Source organism: Maylandia zebra, linkage group LG11, assembly GCF_041146795.1.
Source record: "Maylandia zebra isolate NMK-2024a linkage group LG11, Mzebra_GT3a, whole genome shotgun sequence".
Taxonomy (NCBI): domain Eukaryota; kingdom Metazoa; phylum Chordata; class Actinopteri; order Cichliformes; family Cichlidae; genus Maylandia; species Maylandia zebra.
In genome coordinates, this window is record NC_135177.1 from 36,896,716 (window position 1) to 36,920,581 (window position 23,866).

At 46.7% G+C, this 23,866-nt stretch overlaps 2 protein-coding genes and 1 long non-coding RNA gene across 6 annotated transcripts in view; 2 read left to right on the forward strand and 1 right to left on the reverse strand.

Moving 5' to 3' along the window:
* LOC143421173 (E3 ubiquitin-protein ligase DCST1-like) overlaps nucleotides 1-9,370 on the forward strand; it is a 15,390-nt gene extending 6,020 nt beyond the window's left edge. For both annotated transcript variants that reach the window (XM_076890331.1, XM_076890332.1), the window contains 5 exons: nucleotides 1,090-1,216; nucleotides 1,750-1,866; nucleotides 2,245-2,387; nucleotides 8,811-8,909; nucleotides 9,171-9,370. In XM_076890331.1, coding sequence (XP_076746446.1) covers nucleotides 1,090-1,216; nucleotides 1,750-1,866; nucleotides 2,245-2,387; nucleotides 8,811-8,909; nucleotides 9,171-9,269 — 585 coding nt within the window. In that variant the 3' untranslated portion in view covers nucleotides 9,270-9,370. The remainder of the gene's footprint in view (nucleotides 1-1,089; nucleotides 1,217-1,749; nucleotides 1,867-2,244; nucleotides 2,388-8,810; nucleotides 8,910-9,170) is intronic.
* LOC143421174 (uncharacterized) lies at nucleotides 8,317-11,287 on the reverse strand. Of its 3 annotated transcripts, none has more exons than XR_013100923.1 (5): nucleotides 11,123-11,287; nucleotides 9,081-9,290; nucleotides 8,844-8,972; nucleotides 8,633-8,734; nucleotides 8,317-8,417 (listed from the first exon to the last, which is right to left on the reverse strand). It is a non-coding gene; the product is annotated as an uncharacterized LOC143421174 (long non-coding RNA). The 3 variants fall into 3 exon arrangements; XR_013100921.1 differs by lacking the exon at nucleotides 11,123-11,287 and adding an exon at nucleotides 10,109-10,232; XR_013100922.1 differs by lacking the exon at nucleotides 11,123-11,287 and adding an exon at nucleotides 10,021-10,198.
* A 618-nt stretch (nucleotides 11,288-11,905) lies between these two features.
* LOC143420906 (disintegrin and metalloproteinase domain-containing protein 12-like) overlaps nucleotides 11,906-23,866 on the forward strand; it is a 28,514-nt gene continuing 16,553 nt past the window's right edge. Inside the window, exons 1-5 of the mRNA XM_076889552.1 lie at nucleotides 11,906-12,506; nucleotides 14,260-14,351; nucleotides 21,706-21,782; nucleotides 22,265-22,343; nucleotides 22,433-22,509. Of these exons, the coding sequence (XP_076745667.1) occupies nucleotides 12,356-12,506; nucleotides 14,260-14,351; nucleotides 21,706-21,782; nucleotides 22,265-22,343; nucleotides 22,433-22,509 (476 nt within the window). The 5' untranslated portion in view covers nucleotides 11,906-12,355. The remainder of the gene's footprint in view (nucleotides 12,507-14,259; nucleotides 14,352-21,705; nucleotides 21,783-22,264; nucleotides 22,344-22,432; nucleotides 22,510-23,866) is intronic.

Genomic DNA, 23,866 nt, shown 5'->3' on the forward strand with positions numbered 1-23,866 from the left:
TGCATAACGCCGCTTGTTATGCCCAAATAACTCAATTGTAGTTTCATCAGTCCACAGCACCTTACTCCAGAATGAAGCTGGCTTGTCCAAATGTGCTTCAGCAAACCTCAAGCGTCTCTGTTTGTGCTGTGGGCGGAGCAAAGGCTTCCTCTGCATCACTCTCACATGCAGCATCTCCTTGTGTAAAGTGCGCCGAATGTTAGAACGATGCACAGCGACTCCATCTGCTGCAAGATGATGTTGCAGGTCTTTGGTGCTGGTCTGTGGGTCGACTCTGACTGTTCTCACCGTCGCTTCTGTCTCTCCGAGATGTTTCTTGGTCTGCCACTTCCAGCCTTAACTTGAACTGAGCCTGTGGTCCATTGTCTCAATCTGTTCCTAACTGTGGAGACAGACGGCTTAACTCTCTGAGACAGCTTTCTGTGTCCTTCCCACCATGATGCTGAACAGTCTTTGTCTTCAGGTCATCTGACAGTTGTTCTGAGACCCCCGTGTTGCTACACTTCAGAGAAAATTAAAAGAGGAGGGAAACTTACAATTGACCCCCTTAAATACTGTTTCTCATTATTGGATTCATCTGTGCATGTAGGTCAGGGGTCACTGAGCTTACCGAGCCAATTTGAGTTCCAGCAATTAGTTCTGAAGGTTTTGGAATCAATAAAATGACAACAGATTTATGCACCTGCCTGATTTTGTTTAAACAATTCTTGCACACTTTAAATCCAATAAACTTCATTTCACTTCTCAAACATCACTGTGTGCGTCTCCTATATGATATATTTAACTGACAGTTTTTATTGTACCAACCAACGATTTATACAGGAAAATAATGACTATGAACAAGGTGGCCCAAACTTTTGCATCCCACTGTAGCTGCAGAATTTCCAGTCTTACTGCTGCTTTGCACCACTTCCTGTTTCAACCCCTCATTAACCCCACCTTTCACTCCCCACCTGTCTGTGTGTAGCAGAGCTCAGAGCCAAGACAGCAGACTAAAGTTAGTGAGTGTGTGTGTGTGTGTGTGTGTGTGTGTGTGTGTGTGTGTGTGTGTGTGTGTGTGTGTGTGTGTGTGTGTGTGTGTGTTGGCAGATGTCAGGTGTGTTTCAGGTGCTGACGGTCTTCCTGCTGTCCGTTGTCCTGCTGACTGTCGACTTCTCGCTGTCCCACGTGCTGGACATCATCAGTAGACACACCCTCACCCATTTCAACATCACCAGTAAACACACGCACACACACACACACGCACGCACACACACACACACACCACTCTCCAGTCTTAAATCCCACACACGGGTCAGCTGTGTGCAGGGCAGGTGATTTGAACATCAGCTGTTTGGAGCTGCTGGGGGTCATTTCGATGTCCTGCTGAAGGACCAGCAGGATGACTGGAGTGAAAGAGGTTTAAAACCTGTATTAAGTAACACTTCATATAAGTGGAGCTGATATCAACACTTGTGTTTGAAACTTTGTGAAACACACAAACTGGACAGGATATATTCTGTTTTCGCCGCGCGTCAGGTTGGCGATCTGTCCGAGGTGCACCCCGCCTCTCGTCCCGTGGTAGCTCCAGCTCCCCCGCGACCCATAAATAATAAATATTTTATTTAACCTTTATTTATACAGGTAGTCCCATAATAAATGTTACTCTGCTCTTATCTCATGTGTTTAGGATTATCTTACAGAAATGCTGCAGATTGAACTCGCTGACTGCAGGGAGTTTCACTTTGTGACTCCGCCCCTTCTCTGCAGGTAGTCACCAGGTGGACATCAGAGTGGAAGGGGACACCATGATGGCCCGCCTCCTGAGGACGACAATTTCAGCCTTCAACAGCTCGTCCACCCTCAATATCCAAAGTGATAACCAGGGTGGGTCATAGGTCAAAGGTCACACAGGATTTGTTTAGCATATATTCAAATTCACCAGATCATTAAACAACCAGAGAATCAGGCCTAAAAGATGACCACCAGAGGGCAGTACACAGTACTGTTACACATGCATCGTCCTGACAGCACATTTTAATGACTCCGATTTTCATGTTGATGAACACAGGCGCTAATTAAATCAGACTGATTTTACTATGTGTCCATGTGTGTCAGTTACATCTCTGACACGCGAGTAAATGTCCACGTTTGCTTTGTTGGATGCTGAAAGTTTCAGTCTCGACTGCCGAACTTTTGCTGACAGCGCAGTTTGTCTCAAACTACACACAAAAGTGTCCCACACCTCTTCCTCTCCCCCCTCAGAGTGCATGTCCCCCCCCTCCACCCTCTCTGCTGAGGTCTATGTGAGATGTGTGTGTTGTGTCCTGCTGGTGGCGCTGTTCAGCTGCCTTCAGATTTACACCAACCGGCTCCGGCATGTCATTGCTGCCTTCTACAACCCCAAGGTGAGCGCACACACACACACACGCACGCACACACACATGCACGCACACACACGCACGCACGCACGCACACACACGCACGCACACACACATGCACGCACACACACACACACACACACACGCACGCACACACGCATGCACGCACACACACGCACGCACGCACACACACGCACGCACGCACACACATGCACGCACATGCACACACACACACGCACACACACACGCACACACACACGCACGCACATGCACACACACACACACACACGCACACACATGCACGCACACACGCACGCACACACACGCACGCACACACATGCACACACACACACACACACACACACACACACACGCATGCACGCACACACATGCACGCACACACACGCACATACACATGCACGCACACACGCACACACACATGCACGCACACACACACGCACGCACACACATGCACACACACACACGCATGCACACGCACGCACACACACACGCACGCACACACACACACACTTTTGCCTGTGGAATAAAATAAAGTAAAACATCGTCTGCAAGCAAACATATGATTGTATGACACTAACATGCTAATTTTTCATAATCCAAATTAATGTTGGCACAGTAACACAGTAGTGCTTGAGTATCAGAATCAGAATCAGAATCAGAATACTTTATTGATCCCTGGGGGAAATTATTTTTTGTTACAGTGCTCCATTTTAAACCAACATTAAGACAAGACAGACAATACACTAACTAAGAATAGTACAATATATACATATATATACATACATACATACATACATACATACATACATACATACATACATACATAAGTCACTCATAAATAAATAGTTGGAAAAGAAACATGTGTAGTTGTTGCAGTAACCAGTGTGTTAAGTGGATGCGTTGTACAGGGAGCCACAGGCAGGAAAGATTTCCTGTGTCGTTCAGTGGTGCATCATGGGTAATCTCAGTCTCTCACTGAACGTGCTCCTGTGACTGACCAACATGTCATGGAGTGGGTGGGAGGTGTTATCCAACATTGTCTTTATCTTGGACAGCATCCGCCTCTCCGACACCACCTTGAGGGAGTCCAGCTCCATCCCCACAACATTGCTGGCCTTACGGATCAGTTTATTAAGTCTGTTGGCATCTGCGACCCTCAGCCTGCTCCCCCAGCATGCAACAGCATAGAGGATCGCACTGGCCACCACAGACTCATAGAAAATCCTCAGCATTTTCTGGCAGATGTTGAAGGACCTCAGTCGCCTCAAAAAATAGAGACGACTCTGGCCCTTCCTGTAAAGTGCTGTGGTGTTTTTAGCCCAGTCCAGTTTATTGTCAATGTGTACTCCAAGGTATTTATAGTCCTCCACAATGTCAACACTGACCCCCTGGATTGAAACAGGGGTCAAGTGTTTCCTGGTCTTCCTGAAGTCCACGATCAGTTCCTTGGTCTTTGCCACGTTGAGCTGCAGATGATTCTGCTCACACCACGTGACAAAGGAGTCGACCACAGCCCGGTACTCTGTCTCATCATCCCTGCTGATGCATCCAACCACCGCAGAGTCATCAGAAAACTTCTGAAGATGGAGGTCTCTGTGCAGTGGCTGAAGTCTGTGGTGTAGAGGGTGAAGAGGAAGGGGGAGAGGACAGTCCCCTGTGGTGCCCCTGTGTTGCTAATCACCTTGTCAGACACACACTGTGGGAGACGTACATATTGTGGTCTTCCTGTCAGGTAATCAACAATCCAGGACACCAGAGAAGCATCCACCTGCATCGCTGCTAACTTATCACCCAGGAGGGTCGGCCTGATGGTGTTGAAAGCACTGGAAAAGTCAAAAAACATGACCCTCACAGTGCTCGCCGGCTGGTCCAGATGGGTGTAGACACGATTGAGCAGGTAGATGATGGCGTCCTCTGTTCCGAGACGAGGCTGATAAGCGAACTGAAGGGGATCCAGGTGTAGTCTTACTATGGGTCGCAGCTGGTCCAGGATGAGCCTTTCCAGGGTCTTCATGATGTGGGAGGTCAGTGCCACGGGCCTGTAATCCTGGGGGCCACTGGGACGAGGCGTCTTTGGTACAGGGACGAGGCATGATGTCTTCCACATCACCGGGACCCTCTGCAGACTCAGACTCAGCATAAACAGTTTATGAAAGACTCCACACAGCTGGGGGGCACAGGTCTTGAGGACAAGGGGACTCACTCCGTCTGGTCCAGCAGACTTGCCTGAGTGAAGTCTCCTCATTTGCATCTCAACCTGGTATTGAGTGAAGGTGATGGGTGGGGGAGGGGTGTCAGGAATCTCACAGGAGGCAACATGTGAAGAGAGAGGCTGGCACAGTGGTGTGGCTCTGGATTCCAGGCTGACTGCAGGTGAGGTTGTGGGGGTGGGAGCAGACACTGTGGTGTCGAATCTATTGAAAAACAGATTCAACTCGTCGGCTCTATTCTCACCTCCCTCAGCTCCCCTGCTGTTGGTTGGCCTGAATCCAGTGATGGTCTTCATGCCCCTCCACACCTCTCTCATGCTGTTCTGCTGGAGTTTCCACTCCAGCTTCCTCCTGTAATTGTCCTTAGCCTCTCTGATCTTGTCCTTTAGTAACACCTGGACCTTCCTCACCTCCTCTTTGTTGCCCCCTCTGAAAGCCCTCTTCTTGTTGTTGAGGAGGGCTTTGATGTCCTTAGTCACCCACGGCTTGTTATTTGGGTAACAATGAACAGTCTGAGCTGGAACAATGGAGTCGGTGCAGAAAGTTATGTAGCCTGTGATACACTCAGTAAGCCCATTGATGTCCTCGGCGTGAGGCTCACAGAGTGTTTCCCAGTCGGTCACCTCGAAACAGCCCTGTAGTTCCGCTATTGCCTCCTCTGACCACCTCCTGACAGTCCTGGTGGTCACAGGTTCCCTCCTCACAATTGGCACATAGCGGGGGGTGAGGTGAATCAGGTTATGATCTGACCTACCAAGTGGGGGGAGGGAGGAGGAGCTGTATGCATCCTTGACGTTAGCATACAGTAAGTCTAAAGTTTTCTCTCCCCTGGTGGGACAGTCCACATATTGTTTGAATGTTGGTAGTGTATTGTCCAGTGATACATGGTTGAAGTCACCCGAGATCACAATAAAGGCACTCGGGTGCTGAGTCTGTAGCCGAGCTATGGCAGAGTGGATAGTGTCACATGCAGCTGTGGGGTTAGCAGAGGGGGGAACATAAACAGCCACCAAGATGACGTGAGAGAATTCCCTGGGTAAATAATACGGCCTGAGTCCAACAGCACACAGTTCAGTGTCCGGGCAACAAATCCTTTCTTTGATTGTTATGTTGGCAGGGTTACACCACCGGTTGTTAACTAAAACAGCAAGCCCACCTCCTTTACGCTTACCGCTAGCGATGCTGTCCCTGTCCGCCCTAACAGTGTGGAAGCCTTCCACGGAAGCATTCTCATCGGGAATGACCTGGTGCAGCCATGATTCGGTGAAACACATCAGGCTACACTCTCGGTATTCCCTCTGACTCCGTACCAGTGCTGAGAGCTCGTCGATTTTACTTGCCAACGATCGCACATTTCCCATCACGATAGACGGCAGACACGGTTTAAACCTCCTCCTCGCTTCGAGCCTCCGCTGTCTCACCGTCACCTTTTTTCTTCTCTTCTGTCCTTGACCTCTGCATCCCCGATGTGTTTTCCTCCAAATTTCAGCTGGTACTTCTGCGGGCCTGGCCAGCGAGCCGGCCGGCATCAGGGCGATCAGCTGATCTCTGGAGTAAACAGTCCGTGCGTGTAGGAGATGTGCCGCGGTCCCGTTCCATGATAAAAGTAACAGTTCCACGGCCACCAGAAGAACAAAAACTCTCTCAATCCACATGATTGAGTAAGAGATAGAAAACGGAGGAAAATACAAGTCAGAAAAAAAAAAGAATACGTAAGAAAAAAGAGCTAAACTAAGAGAAAAGCAGGAGCGACTGTAACAGGCTGCATGCTGGTTGGCGCATGCGCACTTAAGCACTTAAACAGGTGGCTCTGCGATGTTGCAGTTTACACGCTCACCTAACATCTAACATGAAACAGGATTGAGACCAGAAGTAGCTGTAATATCTCCTGAGGACATCCAGCACCAAAACCTGGGAATCAAATATGTGGAGCCAACAGAATGGAGAACAAAACAACCCATAGTTATGTATTAAAATTGTACTTTGAGACATCATCATGCAGGGTTTCTGGGTAATTCCTCTCTGGCCTGTCCACATACATTTGGCTGTAAAGTGCTGTGTGCCCTCCTCCCCCCTCCTTTCCTGCCACATGAATATATAAAGAAGCTCCTTCATGTGTGAGAACAAATCAAATGTGTCAACTCGACTTAAGTTGGTGTTAAATCCAGATAAATCCAAGTTCATGTTATTCTCGAATGGCAAAGAGTCGCTAGCTACGTCTCCTAAGATTAAAACAATTCAAGGAACTGAAATTTAAATGGTCTCATGTATCAAGGGATCATTATAGATCAGAATTAGTCATTTAAGACTCACATTCAAAGGCTTGTGTCGAAGTTAAAACTAAAACTAGGTTACTTTTTTAGAAATCCCTCCTGTTTCTCCCTCCAAGTGAGAAAACGCTTGATTCATGCAACTTTTTTACCTTTATTGGATTATGGTGACCTGCTTTTTATGAATGCACCTGCCCACCGCCTACGAGGTTGGAAACGGTGTACCATTGTGCTTCATGTTTTATTACTGGCTATGGAAATCCACCTTTTGCATATTCAGACTCTCCCACTGGTTGATCTTTATCTATAAATCTCTGCTTGGGCTGGTTCCCTCTTATCTGTGTGTTTATATGTGTAAAAACCACAACCAATACAGCCTGCGTTCTCACAATATCATACAAATGATTGTCCCAACAATCAGAACAGAATAGGAGAAAAAGGCTTTTAAACACGCCGCCCCTGCTTCCTGGAATCATCTGCAGGAGGAACTGAAATGATCAGAGCTGGTTCCCTCGGGGAGTTTAAGTCCGTCTTAAAGGAGAATAACTCTTTTACTCAGTGTGATGGTTTTTAATGTCGCTCTTAATTCGATCTGTTATTGTATATTTTTCACATGTTCGTACAGGATGTTGTATTTGTTTTAAATGTTATACACTTGTGTGGTACGTGTATCTTTACTTTTGTTGCCATGATGCCAGGTCTCTCTTGGAAATGAGATTTTTAATCTCAAAGAGATTTTTTACCAGGATAAATAAAGGACTGAAAATACAGAGACATTAAATGAGAACAAAACTGATGTTGCATCTCTGATTTGTGTAAAATCAGAAGTTTGTGTGGCGTTAACATTTCGAGTTCTCTGTGTTTCGGTGATCGTTCAGCTCAGACTTCAGTGAATATCAAAGCGTTTCCTTCGTGTGTGTGTGTGTGTGTGTGTGTGTGTCCATTTCCTCATGGCGGTGTTTGTTGTGTTTGGTCACGACTGATCACAAACAGACAAACAGAGATTCGGATGGAGCGCGTGCAGCGGCCGGGTCGCTGTGCCGTCTGTAGCCACAATAGCAGTATTTGTTGTGTTTATTAGTAAACAAAGAAACATGAAACGAGTGTTTGTCTTGGTTTGAGCGCACGCCGTGATGTCACTTCCTCTCCTGAACTGATGAAGAAGTAAACCGCTCAAACTCATTAGCACGCACGCTCTGTTTAAACCCTGGGAGATGCTGTAAATCTGATCTGAGAGCAGATTAGTGTAAGAGCATTACAGCTGAGCTGACTGTGGCCGAGAGACATTCAGAGCGAGAGAGCGAGCGAGGCTGCGAATGAATGAGCTTCAGGTGCACACGTGGTCTGCACATTCACACTCAGCACTCTGCAGTCCAGCATCAGCTGCTGCTGCTGACGCGTTCACACGGAGGATCAGAGAGTACTCGGATACAGCCGTGATCGAGACGTTCCTTTATCCTCAAACTTTATTCAAATCTGCTCCATTCAGGCCGTTTCCTCAGGAAGCTTCCAGTCCTGCAGCTCTGGTTCTGACCTCCAACCTGTGCCGACAGCAGCTGTAACAGGAGAACAGCTTTGTGTTATATTTCTGCACATTTTTACAGAAGTGTAAACACGTGAACATTGTATACAGATGAGATCAGGTGACAGTCATTTTAATGCAACACTGGCAAGAAAACATCGCTTTAAACTAAATCAGTGACATAATAATAATGTGTGTTGTTGCACATACAGAGAATATATCATGTTTCTGCTGCAGAGCGTCACTCACCTGGGCACACAGTCAGCACCAGGTGATGAAGAGCAGGCCGGTCCCAGTTAAGCTTCTCTCAGCTTTGATCCAAGCGACTGAATCGCGTTTTAGATTTCAGGTCTTCAGACAGAAATGTGAAGCATATAAAGACTTTCCATGCATGTAAAACAAAACGTCGTCTCTGTCTGTGTGTCAGAGGGAGAAGACGAGGATCTTGTTCCTTTACAACCTGCACATTCACGGCCGGATTTCCAGCAGCAGCAGGAAACGCATCATCAGCCGTGGACAGAGGACGGTGAGTGGCTTCCTGCCTGTAGAACCACGTTTCACGGAAGTCTGCTCTCAGAGGTGTTTTTCACTGGGACATAAAACATCAGTCAAATCTGATTCGACACATTGCTTAAACTTTACCGATTTTTGACTCAACATAAAGTTTTAAAAATGTTTTCTTGTCCTGGAGTTTCACCTCTGCAGCTGCAAAGTTCTCACACAGACTGCAGTTCTGGATTCTTTGTGCTACGTCTCCGTGTGTTCACGTCTCCTCTGCTGCCTTCAGGTGTTCCAGCGCCTGCTCAGGTGGGGGCACCGCCTTTGCTGGCATCATCACGGAGAGGAAGCATCCAGCTCCGAGAAGACGCACTACGCCAGCGGTTAGAGGAGAGAGAGGAAGCTCCACCTGGATGAAGTAGAAGTCGTCCAGTTTTTCGTGGCAGACTCGAGCTTCAGGCAATAAAAACACATTCAGTTCAAACTGGACTGAAGCTCGTTTTATGTTTTAGTGTGAGAGTGAGAGTGGATTTGACTCTGTGAGAGGTTTCTCTGAGCTGCATTTATTGCAAACTTTATTTTTCTGAATCAGCCTGAATAGCTGCATCCTGCTACCGTGGTAACCCACTGCTGAATGTATCCGTCTCCCATTAAACCCTGTGAAACCATCAGTGTGGTCAAACTGAGCCGACGGAACAATCAGTCATTAACTAAACTGTACAGTCAGTACATTTGATATACAGCACTGTGTGTGATCACATGATCCGATTACTCGCCGTATGTACAGAGGAGTTATGTAAGCAGCTGATCCTCTGCAGCGGCAGCAGCACGTGCCGCGTTCGCTCAGATTCAATCTGACTCTGGATCAGTTTACAGCGGTGCACCTCTGAGGCGCTCCCTGAACTGTTTCTGACCCCAGTGACTCATAATCCTCCCGAACACACTAATTATTCAGCTCCATGTGGACCACAGGAACACCAGTAACACTGCTTTTAAACTCACATTAGTCCTTCAAACAGACATGGCTGTCATGTTCTCTTTTTCATGAAGCAGATTAGAAAAGAAAATAAGAAAGAGATAGCATCTTTCCTCTCTCCTCTGGCTGCAGCAAGTAAAACAAAAAAAGTCATTTCAGTTACCTGAAAGAGTAAACTAGACAAACGCAAACATGTCTGTGAGCTTAAGAGTCTTTGGTTTTTTGTTCTGGTGTCTGTAGGTAGCATCAACCTGCCAAGAACTGCAGATGAAACCAGTCTTCTCCTGTAGTTTAAACAGAGAGCAGACTCTCAGCCACCTCCTCTGACTCCTACGGGGTAATGCTCATGTTTGCATTAAACGATAAAGCACCTCGAGGCATCTGTTGTTGCTCCTCAGGTCAGCCAACATGCCCCAGGCATGTAGGAGACATCCAGGAGGTATGCTACAAGATGCTGAACCACACCAACAGGCTCAACACCACCACAGCCTTCTATGAAGCTCCTTCGGTTGGAGGGATGCTTAAAACAAAACAAAAGAATTAAATTTAAAGCAAAATAAATCTCTGTGATTTTGTGAAAGCTCCAACATATTTCCACACTGTTGGAGGACTCTAATATGTTTGCATGTCTTTGCTTGAATGGTTAATAACACAGCCTGGTTCAACCTGTGGACGTCACATCAAACAGGTGACAGGAAGTGTTCAAATCCACTGAAGAGTTATCATCTGTGTGTGTTGGTGTGTCTTTATTTTATTTTTTAACTTTTTATGCATTTTTGGGAGGTTTATTTTTCACCGTCTTACTTTACTGCCTGCCTTCGTTCCCACCAGAGATGGGCAGTAACGCGTGTAACACCTTACTGTAATCTGATTACTTTTTTCAAGTAACGAGTAAAGTAATGGATTACTATTGCAAAAACGGTAATTAGATTACCGTTACTTTCCCGTAGGAACGCTGCGTTACTGCGTTACTAAAACCGTGATTTTTTTGCGAGAATGTCTCATGACAGTGACGTAAGCGAGTGCGACGTTCGTGACAACAGCTGTGTGCAGATCAACAATGGATCACATATCGAGTGCAGAGAGAGTATGAGCGTGCAGCGTTTAAAGCGTGGAAGTACTGACCTTACTTTGAGTTTGATTCCATAAAAAGTGACAAAAACATTAGTGTCCGCTGTGCGTGGGAAGAAAACTTCTTTTTACAGCGAAAAAACCCCTAAACTTCCAACAAGCACCGAGTAGCTACGACGTAATGGGAAACTCACAGAGAAACTCGCGGATTCTTCCACTGACTGCTGCGGCACACCTGCACCAGGGTAACCCTCCGCCTACCCCACTCCTGCTTTACAGGTGAAAATAGAGCAACAGGACCGCTGAGTCTTTGACTTTATTTATTTTCTGCTGCGTTTTACTTGCATCTATTTGAAAGACTGAGTGTAAAAATGTAGAATTGGGCTGAAAGATCTATCACTTTATAAACTATTCAGGTTGTAAATCGTGTTTTTAAAAATTAACTAAGTAACTAAGTGATTAATTACTTTTGAAAATAAGTAATCAGTAAAGTAACGGGATTACTTTTTTGGGGAAGTATTTTATTATTTATTTTATTTTATCTTGCTCATTAAATAATTTCCCCCAGGGATCAATAAAGTATTCTGATTCTGATTCTGATTCTGAAAAAGGTAAAAAAAAAAAATTAAAAATAATTTTCATTATTTCAATTATTTAATCTGAATCTGTTTATTTAAAAAAGGCAATAAATAAAAGTACAAACCCAGCACTTTTCCAGTTAATGCTAAATCATTTTCTCTCCAATTTTGGCACAAAAATGCAGGAAAAAAAAGAATATTGTGAATTTAATAAATTTGAATGTTAAGCATTTGATAAGAAATACTACAATTTCCTCATCAAAAGCTAAATCGTTTATAAAACAGCTAGCATTTTCTAGTAATTATAATAATAATCTTTAAAATAGCTGCAACACGTACATAAAGGTTTACGCTGTTTTACTTTGAAGGGTCTCTCGCTCTTCCTGTCTCCTCGGCCAGCCTGCTGACGTCACCGTCGGTCCCAGTATAAACACGGACGGTCCGGAGCGCTATGTTAATGAGCAGCTTCAGGCCTCCAAACACGGATGAACCCAGCTGTCCGGAAACAAACGCCCTGAGCCGGAGGAGCTGGCGGGGTCCTCCCGGGACTGGCGCTCAGTCTGGGACTGTATGACACGTTTGGCTGGAGCTGCGCAGATAACGGTCCGAGCCAGAGCCGTGATTTCCCGCTACTTTACCGACAGTAACGGACACTCCCCCGCCCGGGGTTCGGGACAGCACACGCCGCTTTGTGTGGGTGTTACATGGAAAAGAAGCGCCATGGAGTTTCAGCGGAGCCTCTCCCAGAGCTCGGACACGGTGAGGTAACGGGAGCGGGACGGGGTTGCCTCACACACACACACATCAGACAGCAGCAACCTGTTGCTGGTTGCCGGTGACGCAGAGAGGATGAGCGGGACTACCGGGCTGTTGCTGCTACTGCTCAGCGGCCGTGCTGCGTTCATCGTCTGCCGGTCCCTGAACGCACCCCAGGATGTGGGGAGTCTGCCTCGGGACGGACAGACGGACGGTACCGACAGTCTGACAGCCACGGTGACAGGTAACGATAACCGACTGATGGGGCCGACCGTCATTCAGGAATACACCCGGAGCTTAAAAAGTAACCATGTAATTCATCCAAAAATCACTGAATCTGGTCTTCTCAACCTATTTTTATTGAAAATAAAACAAAAAAATAAAGGAGCCTCTTTACATTTAATTAGAAATGTGTAAACAATAATCAGAGAAAGAATCATAAAGCTGAACATACTGTATCTCTACTTAAATTAACTTGGTAATATGAAAATTTTAAAATTATAATGAACATGTCCAAAACCCAAGAAGTCTGGGTAAAAAGAAAAATCACTGGGATTAAAATAAAAACATTAATTTAATTTTCAAAAATATTTTTACATTTTATTTATTTATGTATGAAGTAGTTACTTAATCAAAGAACAGGAAACAATGAATGTAGCTGTGATAAGTAATATAATATAACTATACGGAGACTAGTCCTGGTTATGTGCAAAGTCGTCCTCCAAAATGTCAATTTTTACATCAGGAAAAACCAAAATTAGAGGTTTAAAAAATAATTAAATAAAAGAGAACAAATGTGCTCTACAGACAGAAAATGTAGGAGAAATATTTCATTAAAAACATTTAATCAAGGATTGTTTCAGTTTTCAGCCTGTTCGTGTGTATTATTGTGTTTATAAATATGTTTCTGTGGGGACCAGTGTGAGTTTTTAACCTGGTTAGTGAGGTCCTCGTGGGGCGTGAGGTCCTCGTGGGGCGTGAGGTCTTCGTGGGGAGTGAGGTGATGGTGGTGGTGCCAGTTGTCCGCAGCTGGATTAACCCTTTGTCTGGATTAAACTGATGACCATTTGGATCGATCTAGGATTTCTTGGTGTTGTTGCCATTGTTGCCATAACAACACATCCTGAAGGCGGACCTACTTGGAAGCACTTTTGTTGAGTTTTGGAAGATTGCGTGACAGACTCAAACCTGTGATCACGCCACTATGGCAGCCGAGGAAAGGCTGCTATGTGGCTTCTAACGTTGAATAATTCTGTCTGACTTTATTTTGTCACATAGAGTTTTATAATTCTGTAAATTACAATAAAAGAATTTAAGTTTCGTTTCTTCGTTTCACACCATAAAGAAAATGGGAAGATTACTTACACATTAAACTCCAGATGTTCCAGAATCACGTCCATCACGATTATGTACACGCCTACAATTAAGATTGTTTAATTAAGCATCACCCAATAGTGTCCCTGCTCGTATAAGGTGGAGACATTTGTGCTGAAGAATGGCAAAAACTCACAATCACTCTTATCTGTGATCACTGTGGATCTGCTACTTTTCACAAGTCTGGGCTAACTTTAAAAAAAGAAAGTAACTGATTATATAATTACATAAATTTAAAGTTAAAAATAAATGTGAAAAATAGTTGCATCCTCATGACATCACAGAGAACAGTGATGCTAATGTGGGCGCTTTCAAAGATGGCAATACAAACGGGTGTAACCTTTGACCCCTTTCTAATTTAATACTTGGCATGTTGCCGTGGTAGCTAATCGGACTGCCTCTCTGTAACCTGCTGTAGCGTGAACACGACAGAGCGTCCAGACGGCGGACGGCCTCTGATTGGCTGTCAGACAGCACACACTTGGTTCTCAGATCAATTGTTAATAATTAGCAAGTATAAAACTGCCATAGAAACAACATGATCGTGTAGCCTCTGTGTGGAACCCCGTGTTCCCAGTTCTCCCAGTAGCTTGCTGGAGTTCACCGTCTGTCTTTGTTCTCAGGTGTGGACAGACGCCAACGCCCACTGCTGGCAAAAACTCGCCCATTCGTTCTGGTGGACGGGCGGAGACGGAGCCTCGAGGAAGCTTTCCGGGTAGGATGAAAATGTCATTTCGAGGTGGTGCTGCTGTTTGGGTGGAGTATCTGTGTTGGTGCAGTGGTCCTGAGCTCAGTCTGGTTTCCAGCTGGAACTGGATATTCGGGATGGGTGGGAAACACATTCAAACACACACTTCCCTTCCCTATTTGAGAAAACAAAGCTGATTTAACCCGCCCATCTGTTATCGCGGTTACCTGATGCGAGTATTTTGGGCACGACATGAAGGGCGTGAAGCTCTGCCTCCACAAACTGCATGTACGGCAGCGTTATGAGGACAGAGACGGCTGAAAACACAAGAGGAGGAGATTTTAAATCATGTTTTTCACTTTTTCAATATTCACCAGTCCTCATTTGTAATATTTTTTCTGTTGTCAAACATCAAATCATGAAGTCTTTGTGTTGCCCGGCACTAGATTATCTCCAGCAGACGTGGCCGGGCTGTGGGGGTGGAAGTGTCAGCACAGATTGTGTGTTTCCACACTGACGTTACTTGGACAGGTTACAGGGTCTTTCCTGCACACAGAAATCATCTGCACAAACACAACATGTTGTTCTTCAGGTGATGATACAACACAAATGAGATCCTTCAGCTAGGCTAATGCTGCCTGATTGCCTTTCTCTGTGCGTGGACTTACATGTGCAGTCCTCCCACAGAGATCCACTCTGAGCCAGAAAAATGATATTTGCACGTTTTTGAATGTTACTGTCCTTCTGAGAGGCCGATGCTGTCCACAGTCAGTTCCCACAGAGACAATCTTAGGTGAGCATTGTCCAACTCCACCATCGTGGACTTCAGCCAGCGACCGTAGACCTTCCTGCTAATCGTAGGTTCAGACCAGAATCTGCACTAAGCTCACTGAGACTGAAGTCCACTGTGGAGTGCATCAGCAGGCCACGAGACTCCTCTGAGAAACAGCTGATTGCAGTAATCATTGAAGACTCTGGAGAAGTCTCCATTTATGGAGGACACGCTACATATTAGCCAGGCTTTGACTGCGTCTTCATCCAGCGAGTGTGGGAGCAGTGAGCAAAGTCGTGACTCTTGCTTGGACTGTGTCTGTGTTCGATGGATACACTGACGCGCTGCACACGCGTCTGAGATGCTGTTGGATGATTCACGTTAGCTAACAGTCGCAGGTGTTTGTGAGGAGGCTGTTTCTTTGTGGTGTAGTTTGTAAAGAAGGTATCGTTTACAGTGACTGTGAGAAAAGCGTGTGTAGCTTTATTGATAATGCTGGATAAAGTTCGTTTGACCTGAACGGAAACCCTCAAACTTGAGCGCTCCACAAAGACTGACGGCAGAGCTGCGGAGTTTATTCTGCAGACGAGCAGCAGGAATCGGCGGCTTTACCTTCTCTGTCTCAGTTTCAGTCCAACTTCTGAGACGTTGTGACTGTTTGAGAGAGGAAGGAAGCCGCAGCGTTGATGGTTTTCACCAGAAGCTTCCTGTAGGCACGCTGAGACCTGACTGCAGGAGGGAAGAAGGGGAAGTTGGGGAAAGAGCGTTGTTAGAGGATGGACACTTCCTGCGCTGCTGAGAGAAGCTCTGAAATCATTTCCTGTAGAAACCCCCACCCATCCCAACCCCACCCAACCAGGAGCGAACGTGGAGTTTAGGAAGAGAGAGTAGGAGAGCGGGGCTGAAGGACCCCAGACCATCAGCTCTGACCAGCAAAACCATCACCGGTGGTGCTCTGCCCATAGCTCCCCATGGCAACAGTCTTAAGTTGCTTCGTGCTGCAAGCTGACGACCTTACAGCTGTGATCTCCAGTGATCAGATGGTCCCATATAAACTGCATATGGTGATGGTGGGGAGGAAGAACTTCCATTTAACATGGCTCAGGGTCACCTGATCCATCCGTTCACAAAGTAGCCACAGACCGTTCCCACCCGGCTCCCCCACCGTCAGCCTTCCTCTGAGGGAGGATCTTTTCAGCAGATGTTGCAACATCGTGGATGTCGTGTAACGCAGTCGCAGCTGTGGCTCAGAGAACATCAAACACCGGTGGGATCAGTCCTGCTTTCCTTCACGCGAGCCGTTCTTCGGCTTTCACAGAACTGGAACAAAGTTCATCTCTGGCCTTGTTTGTGTTTGGCTGTCGTTGGCGGCGCCTGACGTCGTGCTTCCCCTGTGTCTTCCTGACACGCGACGTAAACCAGGCCTCAGCTCTCTCCCTGTTGTTGCTGTTTCACTCCTCCTTGTTTTTCGGCCTTTCTTCCTGCTCTGTTGTGGTCGGCAGCTCTCGGCCTCGCCCAGAGTTTCTGCAGCTCTGACATCATCTGGAGGCCGGGCGAGAGACATGACCTCACTGCATGGAGAGCGAGTTTTAGGGGCGAAGAGGGAGAAACCTGTCAAGAAGGGAGGGTGGTAACAGATGGTGAGAGTGGGCGAGAGAGGCTGAAAAACACAGCGAGGGGAGGATGAGGTTATAATTAGGTTTTTGGAACAGAAATGTACTTTCAATAAAAACCTTAGAAACAATCACAACAGTGAAAGAAAAAAGTGATGCAATGAACTTTTCCTGAAGTATTAAAACACATGTATGTGCTCAGACACACGAGGAGGGCTGATTATCAGCAGGCTGAGAGGGCGGGCACAGCTGTACGTGTCACCGGGCCGCGTTTCAGGAGTTTGCAGGCCTCCCCTTAAATGCCCTGTAAGTTAGTCTGTAGGAACATCATCATTGCACTGTGTGGAAATGAGGCTACATATAGCATATATTCAGGTGACTGCCTCTCGCTTATGTCTGCAGATAGCAAGACGTCAGGTTTCTTAAGCAAGAGGACCAGAGCTGTCCCACCGGAGTGTCCGACGGGGTCCAGTCCATTCATTAATGTTTCCATATTTTCAGTGAATTGCACTGCTGTTATATGAAGAACTCCGTGATCTCTGACTGTTATGTTCCTTTGTGTGACTCGCACTTGTTTCTGGCTGAAATCTCGGAGTGAGTCGAGCTGATGGAGGAGTGATGGTGAGGGCAGACTGAGCGTGGCTCAAAGTGCTGAATGAGCTGAAGGTGAGCGGCTGAGCCGACAGGCGACGGTGAATCTAAGCACGGGAGAATCCAATTAGCATCGAGGGGGCAAAAAAAACACAGAGCAAATTTAGCAAAACCAATCACAAAGGTCTTAGCGTCTCAGCGACGCCCAACGACCTGGCAGAGGAGAAGCGAGCCGAGGTCGATGACCTGCAGGGGACGACCTTGTGAACCTCAGCTGTGCAGGCTGATGGGAGTTCAAACACGAGAGAAGGAAGTGGAAGCACGATAGCTTCAACTCACAAATGCAGAGAGACTGCAGGACACAAAGGGAACCAAGTGAGACAAGGAGACGCATCCAGGACCAAAATCACAGAAATTCCATTCAATTTTATTCATATAGTGCCAAATCACAACAGCAGTGGCCTCAAGGCGCTTTATATTGTAAGGTCGACCCTACAATAATACATACAGAGAAAACCCAACAATCATATGATCCCCTATGAGCAGCACTTTGGCGACAGTGGGAAGGAAAAACTCCCTTTTAACAGGAAGAAACCTCCGGCAGAACCAGGCTCAGGGAGGGGCGGGGCCATCTGCTGTGATTGGTTGGGGTGAGAGAAGGAAGACAGGATAAAGACATGCTGTGGAAGAGAGACAGAGGTTAATAACAGATATGATTCAATGCAGAGAGGTCTGTTAACACATAGTGAGTGAAGAAGAAACACCCAGTGCATCATGGGAGTCCCCCAGCAGCCTACGTCTATTGCAGCATAACTAAGGGAGGATTCAGGGTCACCTGGTCCAGCCCTAACTATATGCTTTAGCAAAAAGGAAAGTTTGAAGCCTAATCTTGAAAGTAGAGATAGTGTCTGTCTCCTGAATCCAAACTGGAAGCTGGTTCCACAGAAGAGGGGCCTGAAAACTGAAGGCTCTGCCTCCCATTCTACTTTTAAATACTCTAGGAACAACAAGTAGGCCTGCAGAGCGAGAGCGAAGTGCTCTAATAGGGTGATATGGTACTACAAGGTCATTAAGATAAGATGGGGCCTGATTATTTAAGACCTTGTATGTGAGGAGCAGGATTTTGAATTCTGGATTTAACAGGAAGCCAAAACAGGAGAAATCTGCTCTCTTTCTAGTCCCTGTCAGGACTCTTGCTGCAGCATTTTGGATTAGCTGAAGGCTTTTCAGGGAGTTTTTAGGACTTCCTGATAATAATGAAGTGTCCAGTTTTACTGTTTGCAGTACTTAATCATAGTTCCTAAATCTATGATTATTAAACGATTCGCCAATAAGAAAGTCGTTTATTTCAGATCAAAATCAGGATTTTCCAGCCGGGTGGAGCTCCTGAACCACAGCACTGTGGAGCTTCTGATTTGGCTTAAAAAGCAGAGTTCCTGCAGTGGAGCTAATTACGTTTTGTGTTTCACTCTGATTTGATTAGCGATGAATTAAGCCGACTCAAAAACGACCCAGCAGCGACGACGCCGCCGTTCTCCGCCCAGAGTTTGTCTCTGCAGTTCTAAATACTGACGTCAGTCTATGAACCATCTTACATCTATAATGCATTTGTTGCTTTAATAATTCTTGTTCTTCAGATTAAGAGCTACAATAACACGCTCGCCATTTTTAGTAACATGAACAGTAACATCTGTTCCAGCTGCTTCGTCTGCTTTCAGGGAATTATTTGGACCGTTTGGGGAAAAAAAAAATGCACACGAGAGCAACTCGAGTCACGCCTGTTTCTTTTAGCGGTGAAAGAAAATCTTTGTACATCAGCTGCGTGCTCTAGAAATGAACCTAAAGGGGGCGCTGTCATGCTCGTCTGGAGGAACCAATCAGAGGTCTGAACAGCTGCATGTTTCCAGCTCGCAGAGTTTAGTATGTCGCTGATTCAGTTTCCTCTGCGCTGCCTCTCAGAGTCGGACCCTCCCAGCTGCAACGATCATGACTCAGCCAACACACACACACACACACACACACACACACACACACACACACACACACACACACACACACACACATCCTGCTGCACAATAATCTGACCCCACCACAGTACAAAGTTCAGAGAGGGTGGGGAAACAAGCACGCCTCAGAGGGGAATTCTGTTCACTTTTAAAGGAGAACTTCACCCAAAATCTCCCCTTCAAACCCTGCAGGACTGCAGCCCATGATGTGAGGAATACGTGTTGTTGTTTAGTATCACCACTAAAACGAAAGATCCGAACGGAGCGAGAGCGGTCCAGGTCACATGTTAGTCCAGCTTTCCAGAAAAACAAAACTGAAGGTTATTAATCATCGAGTGGGAGGAGAGCAGAGATGCTCACGCTGACTATTCATGAGTCAGCTGTGAGTTGTAAAGCTGCTTTTTTTTTCTTGTAAACTGTAAGTGTAACAAAATTAAAGATGTTCAAAGTTTGACTGTGTGCTGTGAGACCAGAGCTGTGTGAAGGTCCCACAGTTCCCCCAGTGTGACATGATATGATCCAGAAATCAACATAACCCCAGATTATATTAAGAACTGCACATTTCCACGATCGCAGCGCGGCAGCGGCCTGGAGCGGCTCCGTGCTGCGTTCAGGAACCGTAAATGCACCTGGGACAGGAAAGAGAGCAGAGCTGTGTCTGCAGCTTTAAACAAACACTTCTGCTGCCGCCTCTGCATTGGACTTGCTGTGGGTGGGGCTACAGGCAGCCCCGCCCACACACAGTGATGGGGAACCAGGTGAGGCAAAGATCAGGCGTTACTCTGGGCTAGCCGGTGATTCTACCTGGAGAGAGAGAACGGAGGAGTCCATGTGGAAATTCAAAGAAGAGCTTCACAGTCGTGCTGAGGAAACGCAAACACGACCATCCAGATGTTCATTTAGTTTAAAGACAGCAAAAAGTTCTGTGGTTTACTGATTTGTTTGATTTGTTTTCGAACAGGACATGTTCTGTATTGAGTATGATATAGATCAGCGGTCCCCACCCTTTGTTGCCCCACGGACGGTTTAATGTCAGACAATATTTTCACGGACCGGCCTTTAAGATGTCGCGGATAAATAAACACAAAGTAAAATGACACGACCGAGACAAAAACGGTGGTAAATATAATAATGAACGGGAATTCACTGTGTAAGTGTGTAACTTTATTAGCAGCGTCCTCCTGAAATGCCACGACAACAATGAGAGTGACATCCTCCTCTCTGCCCCTTAATGCTCTCAGGTCGCTATGGTAACGTGTAAATATCCCTTTCAAAATAAGACACGCAACTACAACGCGGGAAAAGACCCAGGGAAACAGTTAACGATAAAAACCCTGAAAACCATAAATTTCACACCCGAGCCTCAGCTCTCGTGGCCCGGTACCCAACGACTCACGGACCGGTCCGGGGCCCGGGGGTTGGGGACCGCTGATATGACACAAGAAAGAGCTCTGGTAAACTTGGGATACACCATGAACATCGTCCCGGCAGTGCTGGCCGGGACGATGTTTTAACAAAGGAAACTTAAATCCCGTTTTGCATTGCAGTGGGAAAAGTGTAGAAGCCCAGTGCACAACATCTGGCTGATGTCAGAAACATGTGGATGGAGGGGATTTCAAAGCATGTGTCAGGTGGCTCTAACAGGACGTCCAGCTCTAGCTCCGACACAGCGGGGCCCGATTCAGTCGCTGAGCCTCGGTGCGCAGCGAAGGTTTATGAGGAAAAGCAGGGCGTCATCAGCCACAGGAACGGCCACGTGGCTGCTCCCCATGACGGGGGTTTCACAGGAACACTGCTGCTACACCCAGTAACACACACTCCTACACTTCCTCCAGAGCTGAGAGGAGAAAGCCGCTGGACAGGAAGTGCCTGCACTTCAGAGAGAAGCTCCATTAAGACAGGAAGGTGTATTGATTAGATGGCGGATGTACTCTGCACCGCCACATCCTAAAGGAGCAGAAGAAAGGAAGTCACCGGAATGAAGTAAAAATGGTGGAAGCGGAACAATGAGAGTGGGAGTGGGCTCGCTGAATTATGAGAGTTGGTGCTTTTAATTCAGGGTATGAAATGATGATGATGATGAATAAAAATCCAGATGATGATTGGTTCAGGCACACATAGGCCCTCTGTGGTACCGGGAAAAGTTCAGACAGCTGTTAGAGCTGCAGGTGACTGGATATAGAGCAATGAGGAAGCTCCGCCCCTCCACAGCTCTGTTAGTTTCTGTTATCTTAGCCAATCATTTATGCCCCTGTTGTTTACCTTTGAATGTGCAAATCCGTCTCGTTAGCCTCGGGTATTTGTGCCGTTTGGACGCGCTCCATCCTGTTCTTTTCTTTCCTGCCTCCAGAGTTTAATCGGCTCAGTAAATGAAGGAACTGTTCTTCCTGTGTTCCCAGGATGGCCACCCTGACAGGCTGCAGTGTGGGCTGGAGGTGGGAGGAAGACTCTTCCTGCTGGAGCTGGAGAAGAACCAGTGAGTCTGAGCGGCGTGACATTAAACACCACATGTACCGAACCTCCTGTGACGTTAATCTGAGCTGATATAAATAAAGATGTCGCAGCCGTCACTGCGGATCGTGTCGGATTGAGGAGACATTTTTAATTTTATCGCTGCTGTTTGATTCTGAATTCTTTCTCAGTCGTCGTCGTCGCGTACACTCGCCGTTTCTGACTCAATCACTTCCTGTTGACATTAGTTTACAGCTGATATGTGGGGGATAGTCAGAGACTTTATTCTGAGCCCCTCCCAACTATCAGCTGTCCTTTGGTGTTGTAATATTTAACTGTTTTGGGAAGCCGTGCTCTGACACCAGCCTGGCAGCGAACATCGCAGGTTGTTTGAGAGGCCGTAACGCGAGGGCGCGTCGCATCACTCGTTTGAATGTGATTCTGTTAATGCTGCTGTTTGATTCTCGCCGTCTCTCACACACTTTGATCTTTGTCGTGTCTCTTTAGCGACCTGCTGCCCAAACCGCCAAACGTCTTCTACTACCTCCCCAACGGTACCGGAGTGTCTGTAATGGCCAACCCTGTGGTGAGTCAGCGAACGCACCGCAGCCGTCAGACCTTCCCCGTGGAGTCGTCCAGCTGTGACAGATGCTGTTGTGTTTATGTCGCCTGCAGACTCACTGTTATTACCACGGCAGCGTCAGAGGATTCCCCCAGTCCAGAGTGGCTCTGAGCACCTGCTCGGGACTCCGGTCAGTACCCGCCCCCAACAGGAAGGACAACCTTTCAGGCCCATCACAGCGCGTCTCGCTCTCAGCTGGAGGCTTATTTGTGGTTCAGAGTTTCTAAAAGTCGAGCGTTCGGCCCTTCTTCCGTGAATCCTCGGCTTGGTTTCAGGACACAGACATCCTCTGCTTTCAACTTTAGCTTTGAAACTTTCCTCTTTGGGCTCGATCAGGTGACCCTGAATCCTCCTTTCCTCTGAAAAACTAAGAGCAAGACACAACAAACTAAAGCTGAGAGAAGATAAACCTTTACATGCCACAGAGAGTGGAGGAGAACGCCCCACTGCATCCTGGGACGCCTGCAGGAGAGTTCAGGGTCACCTGTTCTGAGTTTAAGGTGGAGACAGCTGTTAGAGGTTCCTGTACGTATTAAATACAGACACTATAAAAATACAGTAATTTCAGTGTGAGAGAGGAAGGAAGAAGAAAAGAGTTTCTGTGCTTAAACGCTCGAACGGACGTGAAGCCTGACAAACGGAGACGCACGGTTCAGGAGGAAGTCGTCGTGTTTAGACAGCGCTGGTTTCCAAACGCTCATCCTGTTCTGCAAAAACAGAAGCTGCAGATTTCTGCTGACGGGTCGAAGCTGAGTGTCAGGCAGGCAGCTGCTCTCTGAAATATGAGTATTTATCGCTGACAGCTGTCTGTGTTTAGACTGACAGATGTTCACGTTCAGTCGGTGGGATTCACTGCTGCGTCACGTCAAAAACCAAAAACATGTCAGAAAGCTCCTTAAACCTAAAAACCTCCAATCCGCTCAGTCCAGGACTCGATGTTTCAGGTCTTTGTGTTTAAGGCAGTGTTCTTGGCAGAAAACCCGAGTGAAGCGTCAGCGTTCCAGAGCCGGCCGAACTGATCCGGATCAACGGCCTCTGACCTGACACAGAAAACGTTCGAGCTGCAGGACGATTATCAGGTTTATTTATCAGCACGTGAAGAGGGAGGGTCCGGCCCCGAGAGTAATCGCTGAGCTCAGATTATACACAAGCTGTATTAACCTTTATTCATCAGGTTGGATTACTGAGAACGTAAAAACAAAGATTTTCTGTGCAGCTCAGCGAGCTCTGTGGTGGTTTCCTGCAGCCTGTAGGTCGCCGTGAAAAGAACCGAGTCTGGTTTGTGAAATGAATCGCGAATTTATTTTCTAACTGCACAAAAAAACCGGAGTCATCATTTCCCTCGATATGATTTCATAACTGCACGCCCATCCTACTTCCTGTGTCGTCAGCATCATGATAACAAATCAATAAAAACCAGTTTTATTCTGTTTTTTATTGTTATGTGATAGAAATATTTACAGTGGAGCTCTGAGGTCAAAGGTAAA